General features: G+C 39.8%; 1 protein-coding gene across 1 annotated transcript in view; it reads left to right on the plus strand.

Annotated features, from left to right (window-relative positions):
* The window catches only part of TACR3 (tachykinin receptor 3), a 58,114-nt gene that overhangs the window by 23,395 nt on the left and 19,000 nt on the right, over nt 1-15,719 (plus strand). Inside the window, exons 2-3 of the mRNA XM_045019356.1 lie at nt 4,233-4,421; nt 5,342-5,492. Of these exons, the coding sequence (XP_044875291.1) occupies nt 4,233-4,421; nt 5,342-5,492 (340 nt within the window). The remainder of the gene's footprint in view (nt 1-4,232; nt 4,422-5,341; nt 5,493-15,719) is intronic.

Raw genomic sequence — 15,719 nt, forward strand, 5'->3', positions numbered from 1 at the left:
GAAGGATTTTATATTATTTGTGAGCAGTAACAAGCCAATAGAGTGCAACACTCACACAAATATAGAGTGTATCTGATTTTGCTCCAACTGAAGTCAATGACTAAAACCTCTCATTAATGTTATTTGAGTCAGGACTGGACCTTTAATGATTTCTGAGGAGTGAGACAGATTTTCCTGATTTAGGGGACTAAGAAGCAACTACCATACAATAAATCCTGGAGCTTGGCCAGACAAACTGAGCAGACCTGAAGGAAACAAGATTTGTCTCTCTTTTGAGCACAGCAGATAAGATCAGTCCTGAAGGAGAAGGAGTCCAGTGTCTCTGAAAACCATTACACATCAGGTATTCTGGTGCTTGCTCCAGCTCTGATTAAATCAGTTGAAAGACTACCATTAACTTTAATAGGAGTTGGGTCAGTCCAAACTGAAAACTAGAAAAATTTTCAGTAGACATATGATTGCTCTAAATATGGTCACAATAACCCAAATAGCAAAGTTTAATGATGAAAGTTAAGAATTAACTGCCACCTAAAGATTCTTAAAATCAGAAATCTAAATTCAGAACTCACTGCAGAGGATGAATAATTCACAAGTCATTCCTGCAGGTGGTGACTTAATTGAATTTTTCTTTAATACACATATTTACTTGTCATCAGTTCTTAGCTGTATTTACATATATCATTTCTAGATATGTATATCCTATCTTGTAATTACTTTCCAAGTGTTGATTTGGTGTTTATGCTGGATGGGATAATAACAGTTTTCAACTGGCTGTTATGATGAACAAGCATAGAGTTAATTTTTTTTGCACTAAATCTTTTCTGTTGATTTGCATTTCTGATTCACAAACACACACATCCCATTTATTTTTGTTGAATTAGTCATTTGCGGCATGATTTTTCAGAAGCACAGAATATCTGCTTGTTCCCACTGGTGCCAAAAGGCTTGTGAGGTCCAATCTGGAACCAAATGACATCAGTGAGAATTTTTTGCCCTTGACTTCAGCGGGAGCAAGATTGGACATTCTATGGCTCCAATTCTATATTCACTGCATATCAACAGGCCTATTGCTTGGAGCCCTGCTTAAGTAAATTGGCCTCTGCATGCACACAGCAGTCCCCCCATGCACAGCCAATTGAAGAATCAAGGCTTATACTTGCGTGACTACATTGCACTCTGTTGGCTGGTTGCAGCTTAGATATATACTAAGAACCCTTCTGTTGCTGATAGCTAACATACCTTTTCCCTTAAGTCAAAATGTTGAGCTCTTTACAGAGGTCTGTAGGTTTCACCCCCAGCTCTGCATGTGTGTACTTCAAGTAATCTGTAGTGCTAGAAACTACTGCAAAATTATTAGTGGCCTCATTCTGAGAGGTACTGAGCACCTGCTACTCTCACTGACTTCAGTGGCATTTGCTAGCACTCAGTACATCTGAAAATTAGGTTGAGACAGTACATAGGGTTGAAAGAGAAAGAAAGAAAGAAAGAAAGAACAAACTGATGAGTAGGCAGATGCTAGGGGTGTTCACTGGAGGAGAGAGAGGAGAACACCATAATAAATCCCTAGTCATAAATTTGCTGCTGACTTAGTATTTAACTTTGTGACTGGTAAGCCAGTGAAACCTGAACAGACATGTCTTCTTTTTAAGAGTTCAAAAACAGTTAATGATGAATGATCCATATTCCTCTGGGTTTTCTTTTCCCCTTAAGAGGCTATGCTTAATATTTTCATAACAGATAAATACTATGTGGAAGTGAGCATAACCTCTAGTGTTGTTAGTCTACTTGTGATTTGCAATTTACACAACAACTGCAGTTGTTGGTGGGGAAAAAGCAATAGTTTACGAAACCCATCAGTAATTTGGGATCAGAGAGCTGGCCAAAACTACAGATTTCCAGTTCCAGGGAAATTTGGAAGCTTGGTTTTGTTCTGATTTGGACTGAAACAATTTTTTTTTTTAATTTCCCATGAATCTGAAAAAGTTTCATTTCAGGAACACTGACACATGGTATTTCTAAAACAAAATATGCTCCCTGGGATCATAGGAGCTGCTGACTCAAATAGATAAGAATGTCAGTTTTAGGGAGCAGCTGCTGGGGTTTGGGGGGTCTGCAGCTCTGGGGCAGCCCTACTATGCAGACTGCCCTGTGCCAGGGACTCCAGGGCTTCCTGCTTAAGAGTCAGGCAACACAGGGAACCAGTACCCTCATAGCCCTGGGGTCTCCAGGACCTGGGCAAGGTTGCCCCACAGCCACAGACCCGGATGCTGATCCAAGGACTTCCAGGCTCCTGGCTCCATGGCGGAGAGTTTAGAAGCTCTGAAAGCCTCCATGGCTCCAGGCTTCCCATTTCATGGCTGTGAAAACTTTAGGGCATCAGATCAAATAAACGTACTCAGTAAGTCCAGGAGCTATTTTGCTTTTCACAAAAAGGAAATACTTCTTTAAAAGACGGTGATGGCCCATGCCTTGCAACATTCTCATTAATAATGAAAAACAACCCTTTGTGAATCAGTCTTTTAATTTACCAGTGTTGGTAAATGAAATGGGGGGAGGGTGATCAGGGAATTTAGTGGAAAAGGTTTTAATTTGGAACTCAGTTTAGAGCTCAAAGCAGAGCTGTGCAGAGATATGTAAAACGCACATTAAATATATAGGTGTGGACTGGAGGTCCTGGTTCTGATTTGCTTTTTCCATCAAGAGGAGATCAAAAGGCAGAAAGATTTAAGTTAATTTTCACTCTTTAAATCACACCTCTCCCTAGACCCCCTGCTCCTTCCATCATGTTCTTTATTCTGTGTCCTCCTGAAGAGACTGTAATTACTGAAAAGCTGCCTTTTCCTATTTTTTGATAGTTTTCTATGAGGTACCACCTTAAACGTATAGCCAACACAATTACAGGAGACCCAGATAGATGCTATTCTGCCTCAGGCATCACTAACAAAATCGCAAGAGGTTGCAAACATTTTCCTAGCTTAGCCACACATTTCTACTAGTGCCTTCATCTTTTGTGTTGTTTGGGCAGGGGTGCACCAAGAAGATAAAGTTCCTCTCACCGACCTCCCACCTTGCAGGGGCCAGTCACAATCTGGCCTTGTTTGTATTGTTGATTGCGTGAAACTGAAGGAAACTTATGCCTACTTAATAAAATGCATGGGTATGTGTCAGTTTCTCTAGATACAGGGCAGCTCTTAAAGTAGACTGTAGCCATATGCTGGTCTTGGACACCAATGTAACTTTTACAATGTGGTCATTAACTTTAAATTTAACAACAAATCTGTTGTTTGCAGCAAACGATTACTGAAGCATCCTATCTTGATCACGAGCCAAACGTGGTTTGTTACATTACTACAGGCATTTCTGTGAGACCACCGTTGTGTTAATGTAAATGGAATATACAGGCCAAAGCGTTAACATAACCCAATCACTGTCCAACATTAAACAGTGTAAAATAAGATTTAGGGTTTGGTATAAAACGTCCTCAGCCTTAGTACCATGGCAGGTACACTGTTAAAACCCCTTTAACCTTTTACTAGCTACAGAAAAGTAGGGAAAACTGTTAAAGTATTTGGAACATAAAATGTTCGTTTTAACAACATTCCTTATTCCCTTTAGCTGGAAATTAAAAAAACAAAAACAAAAAACCACCTTCTTTGCCATGGTTTTAGCTCCGTGGTTCTCCTCCAACCTCATTCTTAGTTACAGACCGTGTGTTCTGGTAGTGTATGTCTATACTGCAATTAGACATGCATGACTGGCCCATGCCAGCTGATTCGAGCTACAGGGCTATTTAATTGTAGTGTCAACTTTTGGGCTCGGGCTGCAGCCCAAACTCTGGGACCCTCCCACCTCACAGGGTCCTAGAGCCTGGGCTCCAGTCCTAGCCCAAATGTCTACACTGCAATTAAATAAGCCCTTAGCCCGAGCCCTGTGAGCCTGAGTCCACTGACACAGGCCAGCCAGGGGGGGGGGGGTTAATTGCAGTGTAGACATATAGTAAGACCCTGAACCAAATTCCATTCAAGCAAATGGGGAAGAAACCCTCCCCACACACTAACTTTAATGGGAGCTGGGTCAGGTCACTGATCATTTGAAGACTATAATACCATTGGGCCCAAGACAAGAAAATAACTATCTTCTTTTCACTCCTTTGCACAAGCTGGTTTGATACAGGAACAAAGTCATCGCTGAAGATTTCTCACATGAAGGATTTTTGTTTGTTTTTTGTACAGATACATGGCCATTATCGATCCCCTGAAGCCCAGACTGTCTGCAACTGTAACGAAGGTGGTCATTGGCAGTATATGGATTTTGGCTTTCCTGCTTGCATTTCCCCAATGCCTCTACTCCATAACCAAAGTGATGCCTGGAAGAACTCTTTGCTATGTAGCATGGCCAGGTGGTCCAAAACAGCACTTTACGTAAGCTTTTCTGCTTTTAAACGCAGGCATGGCTAGATCTAAACTGCAGGCTTATTTTAATTTTGCAGCAGGACGGCAAGAATAACTTGCAGGCCGAGAAACCAAGCCCTGTATCTATCCCATGCTCACAATGTGGGTTACAGAGATTTTCAGCCATATCCTCATCTGGTGTAAATTGACATAGCGCTACAGAAGACAATGGAGCTACACTGATTAACACCACCTAAGGACCTAGCCGTTAATCTGCATGAGTTTGGGATGGTGCATTACTTATAAGTGACAAATTTATATGGAAGGAGATCTTCTTTCCATTTACCTGTCAAGACCAAAGTTAAAATTCTGTGTTTGCTCTTCAATGGCAGTTCACTACACTGCCACAAAAACTAGGACATATGTTATATAGGTTTTGGAGGCATCCCCGTGCGCTGCAGGGTGAATGACAAAGTCTGTACTCTGATCTCAGTAGTTGCAGATGCCAGTTTTTCAAATATTTTAATTTAAAAAGTTGTTTATGGGTACAGTACTTTATTGTGCAATATTTGGCTACCCAGAAAACTGGTCTCAGTAACACTATTTTACAGTGTTGTAACTCTACTGATTTCAATGAGATACTCCTGATTAATAGCAGTATGCGTTCAGAATCAGAACTATAGGTTTTAATAATGAATTCAGATCTTAAAAAGTTTTCTGTCGTTCTGTCTGCTTTTAATGCAGTTTACTTAAGACTTTTATGACTGACAGTAAAAAAAAAATACTGGGCCAAATCTCCAGCTGGTGTAAATAGGCACCTGTTTACTCCATCTGAGATGCTGATCCTTTAAGGTAGAGAAAATATCTCGTTTATTTCTCAAACATTCAGAAAATTGTATCTGAATAGTCCCTCTCAAAGTGTTTATCAGTTCAATGCTTTTTTATTGCAGGTATCATGTCATTGTGATTGTATTAGTGTATTGCTTTCCACTGCTTGTCATGGGTATCACTTATACCATAGTCGGAATTACCCTCTGGGGAGGAGAGATTCCAGGTGACACATCTGACAAATACCAGGAGCAGCTCAAAGCTAAGAGAAAGGTACTGTTCCATTAAACCTTGCTAAGTAAATTTATATTGATTTTTTTTCCTGCTGAAATCACTAGCAATTATGTTGTAAAGTATTGGAAGTGTTTTATTTCAGACAGAATGGCATTTGAGACAGTTATAAAAGAACTCTCAATTAAAATCGCAATTGATTTTGACAGGGTTTTTTTTTTTCCAGTGTGGTTGTTGTTCAAACAAATGATGTAAATGTTTGGATTTTAACTCTTTACTCCAGTTCCAGGGGGCTCTGAGTAACATTTAGTCAGGCATACAATTGTGTCCTTGAGATGTGAAACAGAAGGCCTGCGTTATTAACAGAACTAAAGTGATGATCCTGGAACTTTGGGTTCAGCTTTGTCTGTTCTCTGAACAGTAGCTCTTTATTGACCTGATCCAAAGCCAGCGGAAGTCAATGAGAATCTTTCTGTGACTTAACAGGTTTTTGACCTGGCCTATTTCAGTACACAGATAAGAGCTGCTTTACCTATTCATCTAATGAAGGCTATACATTAGAAATTAGCACCTTTTATAGTGAGAATCAACAAACTGAGCCTTTCAATTATTTTTTCAATGTATTTCATTAGTTGTAATTATTTGTATAATCAATATTTCAGCTTATACGTTGTTAGTGAACCATTTACTTTGACAATTCATTCAGTAGTTGTGCAATTGGTTACGTGGATCAGGTTGTATTGTTTCTGCTTCTTAAATGAATAACAGAACATTCTAAGTAGGATAGTAACCGAATAAATAAGCCCTTCTGTTATTCATTTTCAGATAAAGAATTATTTGTGCTAAAATTCTTTAAAATGGATTTGCAAACATTGGGCCCAATGATGGGACCCTAACTTGCTTTGGTGAGCACATACTCAATTAGTCTGACTGGTCATCCCAAAGTTATCCCAACATTTGTGAATAATGAACAGAATCCCATGAGTCATAACAAACTGAACAGAACACTTTGTGAAATACTCGTGAATCAGTTATTCCAACTCTCCCACCAGCTCTCCATCACAATTAAAATTCACATAGGAGGACACCACCAAATTCTGCTTGCTACTAGTGTTACAGTGTTGTGTCTTAGACAGCCATGACCTTGGAATACAAAAATTATGTTAATGTAAATAACTATCAGCCTTAATTAAACCCATCCATACTTGCTGGCCATCTACATATAAAACTCTGGCTTGCTACCACTCCACAATAGCGGGGGGGGGGGGGGGGGAGAACTCCCAAAGTCCGATGCAATATGCATTAAACCATAGGATGGATTCTTTGGTGCTTCCGTTGTTTCAAAACCATATAAAGGAACATAGAAGGAGGTTCTCCCAGACAATACAAGTGATCACACTCTTCGAATAGAGGACCTAGGAAGGGAGAGGTCAAGGCTTCCCGGGGTGTTTCTGAGCCCAGGATACATCATATAGCCCTGAGTCCCTCTTTACATTCATGTATTGGTAGCACAGCTGTGTCGCAGGGGATAGGGTGATCATACATCCCTTTTTGGCCGGGACAGTCCCTTTTTTAAGCCCTATCCCAGCCCTCCCAACCTTTTTGACAAAACTGGGCATTTGTCCTGCTTGCTCTTGCCAGCTTGATCAATTGACAATAGCAAATGGGACAAATTCCCAGATGGATTTGCTGGGCAGCGAGAGGCAATGCCAGGCTCAACACCACTCAGGGAAGGGGGTGGGAAGGGCCCCAGGTGAGTGGCTTGGGCTAGCCCCACCTGGGGGGATGGGGGAAGGCTCAGGCTAGCAATACGTGGTATCCTGTTTTCCCTTTGGGACATATAGTCACCCTACAGACCGACTAATGCAATGTCTTCTTTGTATAGGTTGCAACCAGTTTCACTCACCCAAGTCCTGGATGCTTCAGGGCCGCCTGGGGGATGGGGGGCGGGAAGTGAGGCAATTTGCCCCAGGCCCCGGGCCCTGCAGGGGTGCCCACGAGAATATAGTATTCTCTAGTATTGCAACTTTTTTGTATGGAAGGGGCCCCTGAAGTTGCTTTGCTCCAGGCCCCCTGAATCCTCTGGGCAGCCCCAGGATGCTTAAGGAAGTTTAGGCTACCACCTGCAAGTTGGACCCATGTCCTTAATAACGAGTAAAACCCAGTGTGGAAAACATTGGAAAGGACTTTGAACAGCTCCTTTCTGGAGGGCAAAGTGCCAGCATCTCTTAAAGAAGCAAGTGTTAGGCCTGGCTCAAGCAACCATCTCTTAACAGACTCTCTTACCAGTTATTGCCTTAACTCTATTCTTGTGAGAGTGGGGGCGGGGGGTTAATTTTAAACTAAGTGAAAACTGACATGCAATTATCAAGGAAATCTGGAAAATGTACTTAATTGTATTTTCCCCCAAGAAGCTAAATGCTTTAGATTCATTTCAAGGAATATAGAAAGCATTTCCATAGTGCTCTATTTAGATCTTTAATGGGGTCCTTATCTCCCATAGGAGCGGGAATGAATCTGCCATTCATAATATCACCCATCCAAAAACAGGTTTCCTATGTTTACAAAATGAACTTTATTACAAAACCCTAGCAGTGGAAACTCTTTACTGGGCAATTATCAGGCTTATTACCTATACCTCCTCATTAGGTCAGAAAAAGAAACCAGGAATGGTGCCAAGGGTTTGACAGTGAAGATAAACTGAGAAATGACTGTGTGTAACGAATGCAGTTTGCAAAAGGGAGTTTGGAAGGAAACATTAAATTCAAGCTCCTGAACTAGGGGAGCCAAGCCTTCCCACTTTATCAAAGAAATTCAACACATTTGATAGTAGTGGCTAAATGAAATGAACAATTTATGTTGAACGCCAGAAGGCTTTGAAGAGAGTAGCTGGCATTTACTTTGTGTTGCTAATAGTCCAACTAAATCCCTTCAATCCTTTAAAACAATGGCCATTTAGGACTTTAAATGAACGCAAGAGACAAGAAATGCCTCATTAATTAAAGGCTTTTTAACATGATGGCAAGCCCTTGTTTTCATTATGCCTCTCCACATTATCTCTCTGCCTACAATGGGCATATACTGGAATTCATGCTTTGCAAATGTACAATAAGAGGATTAATAGTGCATGGGACGTAAAGTAACGGCATCAGCAGTGTTATTAATGGAGCCCTTAGACAGTTCTTCCATTACACTGCTGTGGTCTCAAGTATGATTTGTGAGGCAACTGGTATTTGGAAAGAGGAATTTGTAATTGTCACTCGAAAAGGCAAATTAATAGATCAGGCTCCAAATTAGGTTCTTATTTGTTCTTCCTGCAACACTCAATAAAAAAAGCTACAGCTCTGCCTTTATTCAAATGAAGAGAAACTTGGCTAGTTACCTGCACTGATTGCATTTTATTATGAAGGGTAAATATACAACAGCACTAGGGGAGTTTGACATTATGCAGTGAGGTACAGATTACTGGGAATGGTGGTCAAAGCATATGAAATGCTAACAGTTAATGAACAGCACATGTAAGACTTCTAAAGAAGTCATTAGAAATTTGCTAAGAAAATGGTTAACACCTAAACAACATATCAAGTTATCAACAGCTTTGAAGACATTCCCATTTTCTGTCTATATGCAGCACTGCAACACACCCACATTCTTCTCAAAGTAACTTCCAAATTATGTGGGAATTCGAGGAAGATCACCTTACATCTAGAGATGAGTAAAACCATTCCTGGTATTCTGGAGGGCCCCAGCTTTGCGGCATTTCAAAAGTTCAGGACAATATGGGTGAATTTTAGAGAGTATCAGTTTCCAAGAGAGACAGAAGAGGATCCACCACCCACATGATGTTCCAGCCCAGGGCCAAATTAACCTGTAGACCAGTGGTCTTGCCCCCTCTCCCTCACTCCCCCCAGCTGCAGCAGCACCTGCCCCAGTATATGCTCAAAATTTGAACTAAGCCCTGCCCTGATATTAGAACTGATTTTTGTCTTGGATTCCCCACACTCTCCATTTGTGAATCTCTCAACTTCCTGTTTCAGCCAGGGCTAGGAGGAAAGGACAGAAATATCCCAACAGAGGCTATTGATGCACTATTTCTGGCCAAGCCAAGACCAGAAATTACTGGAAATGGGGTGAGAGATTTTTTTGCTAACATATACAGGTCTGCAGGATACCGCTACATATACATTTGAACGTTTGGATGCTTCCCTGAATCTAATTCAGTGGCCAACCTCTTTGAGGTTTACCCAACACCAATCTGAACTTTAGAACAAGAACAAGACTGAGACTTGGGAGATATTTTTCCTTCTTATTAAAATCTTTGCCATGAGAATTGATTCATGTTTCTCGGCTGTGCTTTCATTCTATAATCATTTCATGAGGAAATAATTTCCATGCTCAATTGTCTGTAGATGAGAAACTTTGAATAAGTATATAAATATGGGGAATTATTATTAGTGTCAAAGTCACCCTAACATTAAAATGCACATTCATCCCTAGCTTGTCAACCACTACAGTGTTCTTTATTTTATTTGTTCATCAATTCCAATTCCCCTCCTAACTTTACAGAGACTGTAAAAAGGGAATAACCAACATATACTGTAAAGGTCAACCTAATAGCTTGCTTCTATCTATTCTGTGAGAGATGATTGTAATACAAGTCTGGTACAACATTTTTGTGACAGATTGTTTCGTAAGATGAAGTAAGAGTCTTGGGCCAATGATTAGACCAAGAATAGGAAATTCTATTCTTCAACCCTCTGCATTTTTCATCTTTTCTCTAAATTTATCTTTACCTATTAATTTTATGCTAACGATACTCCACTGTGTGTGTGTTTTATGACAATTTTCATGACTCCAACACTTGACTCTGTTCACATTCTGTCTTCTCTTGAAACTGTCAACATGCAGCCTCAACTCAACTTCCTTCTTCACTCCAGTATAAATAAAAGCCAGACGTGGTCTGTGCTCAAAATGTTTAAGTGTTTGTGATCCTATGAGCCTGGAAGTACATATAATGTTTTGTACTGTGTCATAGTATCCCAGGAAGTAAATCGGTAAGCACACAGGTGTAGTAGTGTCAATTATGTGAACAAATTTGGAAAGCTAAATATTGAAATAGTGGTTAAAAGAGGGAAAATGCCATAACCACTAAGATGAGACCTGTCTATTTGATGGATTAACATACTATGTGTGAGATAAGGAAGCCCAGAATAAAAAAATATAGGTATCTAAGATTGCTGTCTAAAGACAAAAAGATACTCCAAATAGTTTGTTGATTGTTTGGATTTAATAAAGTTGTGTGGCTTCTCAAATTCACATCAAGATTATGATCTTTGATGTGAATTTGAGAAGCCACACACTGTGGGAAGCCAAATATAAAAAGAAGACAGAATTACTTGTTTCTGAGGCAGGGTTATAATAACGAGGTGAAAATTGCAAAACTCGCCCAGAATAAAAGAGTGACAAGTTATGGTAGGTAAACAAGACATTTTAAATATTTGTTTTCAAGTGACTCTCTAGAGGCTCAACACAACCTTAGATTAAGGCACCCCTAAGCAAACACTTTACAGTAGTGTGCTGAAAACAAGATTGAGTATAAATTTTAAAAATATCAATAAAGCACACTAAGAAATAGCCACTTCTCCACTCTCCACATGTAACCAGACAGAATTCTGCTAGACTCACCTAGCATATAGAATTGAGCCCTCTCTCCATCACAGCTATAATATTAAGATTGTGATCCTTAAACTCATGAATGAGAAGCTATTTATGAATATAGCTCAACAAATGAATCCTCAGGAAATATTCTTGGCTTTTCTCTGACATTCCACACAACCCATACAGGAAGAACAGGTTGTCCAAGTTATAAGCATACACAGACTAAGGCATTATACAATGCTATTATATAGCACTGCAGAGAATCTATTGGTAATACACATTCATGCTATCCTGTATGAAATACACAAAATACTAAAGAGAAGTAGGGGTGCTCCTCTCTGACATTAGACAGTAGTCTAAAGAGTTTTCACATGTTGAATTCTCATACTTTTTACTTCAGTGTTAGAATTCTCATCACTGGCAACATTAAATAACATTTTTTTTCATGCTCTCACAATTTTTGATCAGCGAAGGACCCTTTCCCTTCATTAAGCTACTGTTTCTGTTTTCAGAATAATTTACATACTATTTAAACTAGATGGCAGGCATTCTTAGTATTTTTTTCCTCTGAAAGCTTTAGATCCTGCCTCCAGTTAAGAGCCATTCCATATGCCATTCAAGTGTGTCTACGTAGATAGAAGAGAAATTATTTCCTTCTTGGAAGTACATTAAATTATGTATTTCCAGCACATCATTACAAAATTTCGTGGCCAAGTGACTGTCACCTGCCTTGACCTGTGCTATTCCTGTTTTATCTGCTACTACCATACCCAGAAGTTATTTCTGGAACTGCCAGCCTCAAAAGTTGTATGCAGTGTTGTTGTAGCCATGTTGGTCCCAGAATATTAGAGACAGAAAGTGGGTGAGATTATACTTTTCATTGGACCAACTCCTGTTGGTGAGCGAGATAAGCTTCAAAGCCATACACATGCCATGATCTTATGCATTTGCCACTATCTCTTTAAACCTAAAGTAAGATACTGCTTGGGAAGCAATGCTTCAAGTCAAATCACTTTTGGTGCTTGGTCCTCCTATGACAGGTTTCAGAGTAGCAGCTGTGTTAGTCTGTATCCGCAAAAAGAACAGAAGTACTTGTGGCACCTTAGAGACTAACAAATTTATTTCAGCATGAGCTTTCGTGAGCTACAGCTCACTTCTTCGGATGCATAGAATGGAACACAGACAGAAGATATTTATACATACAGAGAACATGAAAAGGTGGAAGTATGCATACCAACAGGAAGAGTCTAATCAATTGAGATGAGCTATCATCAGCAGGAGAAAAAAAAACTTTTGAAGTGATAATTAAGATGACCCTATGCTGCATCTCAGACATACGTCATTGACACAAGCCCTTTTTTATTCTGAAAAGGAAATCAAAAAATGTTTTCTCTAAATAAAAGCTTCTTTATCTGTAAGGTAACACCTAATCTTTCCATGAAAAGATAATCTTCCTTTCTGTAGAAAAGATGATAAATAGATGTGCCTGCTATTAAAATGTGTCAGGGAAAGATAATGGTATTCATTATGTGAACAGCTTCCTATAGGGTGTGAAAAGGAAAAAGTCAAAGGGTTAAAGCTTCAATTAATGAGACAATTTTATTATCCCTATCAAGATTTGCCAGACTTATTCTCAAACCTTCTCAGCCTCTAAGTCAAATAAAGCAGTGGCATTACATCGTAGATATGCAACATGCTGGAAAGCAGGGTCAGTGACTATATATTAAAACTTGTTAAGAATAGAGTTGGTAAGAACAGAAGACATAGCTACAAGACAAGAAACTACAAAAAGGACATAACATAAAGTGGACAATAGAATTTGTTCACATGTGTTGACAGAGAGCCTATCTCAAAACCTGAGGCTGTTACTGAAGTTCACGCTGCCACCTATTACATCCATCAAAATTAATTATGGGATTCATTAGGCCATTAAACTTCAATGCCTCATTCACTAAATGTGAACAAGCAGGACAGGTAGCTTGGGTAATGAAGCTAGATGAATGAACTTTGGACTTAATGAAAATTAATTTCAAACTTATGGTATGTGAAATTAGTATCAAGGATGGATGAGCACCGAAGCCATGGAGTAAGTCAACAAATGCAGTCCTCTTGAACTGTCCTTTTAAAGCATTGTCTACGCTAGAGAGCCATAGGTAATTAAATTGGTGGGATAGCACCTGTTAGGTGGCAATGAGGTAACGTATTCACAGTAACCAAGCTATTTCAAGTGAAGATTGGTTGCAGTTTTGCCCTGTATCTGTATGTCACTGCAGTGGCACTGCTAACTGGGTATTCCTTCCAGGAGCAATTTAGTAAGTATGCTCTTTTCATCCAAGGATGAGTTTCAGCCTTTTTTTGATTAAAGCAATTTTATCATCCAGGGGCTAAAATAATTTACACCTCGCTAACTGCAGTACATTATCTATGAAAGACAAACTACTGTGAATTTTCTTCTATTGGATCCGTAAGTAATAATTACAAACATTTTGTCAATTTCTGATCTAACATTAGAAAATGTTACTTGGAATGAACACATGAAGTTTAAGTAGAAAAACGTTTTAGATTATTGTAGGCCTGTAAAAATTATATTGTTCAATGCAACATCCATAAATCCTTTATAGTGATTAGACTAGTAATGAAAGTGCTTCCACAAATGTCCTGAATCCATAAGTGTCCAGTGGGATGTGAGTCTGGAAAAGCAGCTGCTTTTACAGCCCCTCCCAGGAGCACCTGGGGAATTATTAACCCCTTATTTTTCAGACCCAGGGGAATGCTTCTGAATCCTGTCACAAATCTCATTTCCCATGCTTTCATGTAAGTCTCTTCCACTCTATCAAAATTAAAAAAAAAAAATCTTCCCAATAGAAAGTATTTATCTGTGTTTCCAGTATTCAGTCCAGACTTACAAACACCCCATTCATTTCCATGGCATTTCTCATGCAGGTTAGGATGCTCATATGAATAAAAGTTTGCAGGACAGGGACTTTTGAAGAGCGTACTCACTGCTGGCTTGCCTTGTCGTGGCATAGCAGGCTCTCCATATTTGGCTCTCCCTGCCAACAAACACTTTGAAAGAGAAGACTATGATTAGTGCAGGGCCAAAGTGTTACTGGCTTGTGGATAAGGGGGAAGAAATAGATGTGATATACCTGGATTTTAGTAAGCCTTTTAACACAGTCCCACGTGACATTCTCATAAGCAAACCAGAGAAATGTGGTCTAGATGCAATTACTGTAAGGTAGATGCATAACTAAGTGAAAGACCATACTCAAAGAGTTTTGTAAATGGTTCACTGTCAAACTGAGAGGGCATATCTAGTGGGGTCCCACAGGGGTCAGTGCTGGGTCCAGTTCTACTCAATATCTTCATTAGTGACTTGGATTATAGAACAGAGAGTATGCTTATAAAATTTGCACCAAGCTGGGAGTGCTTTGGAGGACAGGATTAGAATTCAAAATAACCTCTACAAACTGGAGAATTGGTCTGAATTCTACAAGATAAAATTCAAAGATAAGTGAAAATATTTCACTTATGAAGGAAAAAGTCAAATGCACAACTACAAAATGGGGAATAACTGGCTAGGTGGGAGTACAGCTGGAAAGCTGTTGGGGTTTACAGCGGATCACAAATTGAATTTGAGTCAATATGATGCCATTGTGAAAAAGACTAATGGTCTGGCATGTATTAATGACAGTTATATGTAAGACCAGGGAGGTAATTGTCCTGTTCTGCTCAGCACTGGTGAGGCCTCAGATGGAGAATTGTGTATGATTTTAGGCTCCAGACTTTAGGACAGATGTGGACACATTGGAGAGGGAGAACAAAAATTATAAAAGTTTAGAAAACTTGGCATAAGGAAAGGTTAAACAAATAAGCTTGTTTAATCTTGAGCAAAGAAGACTGAGGGGGGACCTCATCAGTCATCAAATATTGTAACGGCTGTTATAAAGAGGATGGTGATCAATTGTTTTCCATGTCCATTGAAAAGAGCAGACGTAATGGGCTTCATCAGTAGAAAGGGAAATTTAAGTTAGAAATTTTTTCCTAATATATAAACTATAAGGGTATTTAAGTTCTGGAATAGGCTTCCAAGGGGAGGTTGTGAAATCCCCATCATTGCACGATTTTTAAGAATGGGTTAGACAAATACCTGTCGGGGATGGTCTAAGTTTACTTAGTCCTGCCTCAGCACAGAAGGTTGGACTTGATGACTTCTTGAGGTCCCTTCCAGCCCTACATTTCTATAATTCTGTGACTCATCCTTCCAGCCAGGTCACTTATAGTCACTCCCCCAGGTAAGAGAGTTCACCAGCCTCACACTAAGTCCAATTCCAAACTTACTAGTCCTTTTGCCCCAGTGTCTTCACACCACCTTTCTGAGTGGGCCTGTAGGAGAACCCAGGCCCTCCCTTTCCACTGGGTTTCAGGCCAGGGAATCTATAATAAGCAAGCAATGTCATCTACTCAGACCCATCCTGCTTCTTCATTGGGCTTCTTCCTACCTTAGCCAGCCTACAGACTTTTCACGCAGCCCCATCCTAGGCCCACTGTGTACTTGTATTCTCCTCATGCTCCACAGCCTCTCAGGGTTTACCCTACTTTCAGGGCAGG

The sequence above is a fragment of the Mauremys mutica genome, chromosome 5, assembly GCF_020497125.1.
Source record: "Mauremys mutica isolate MM-2020 ecotype Southern chromosome 5, ASM2049712v1, whole genome shotgun sequence".
Classification (NCBI taxonomy): Eukaryota; Metazoa; Chordata; order Testudines; family Geoemydidae; genus Mauremys; species Mauremys mutica.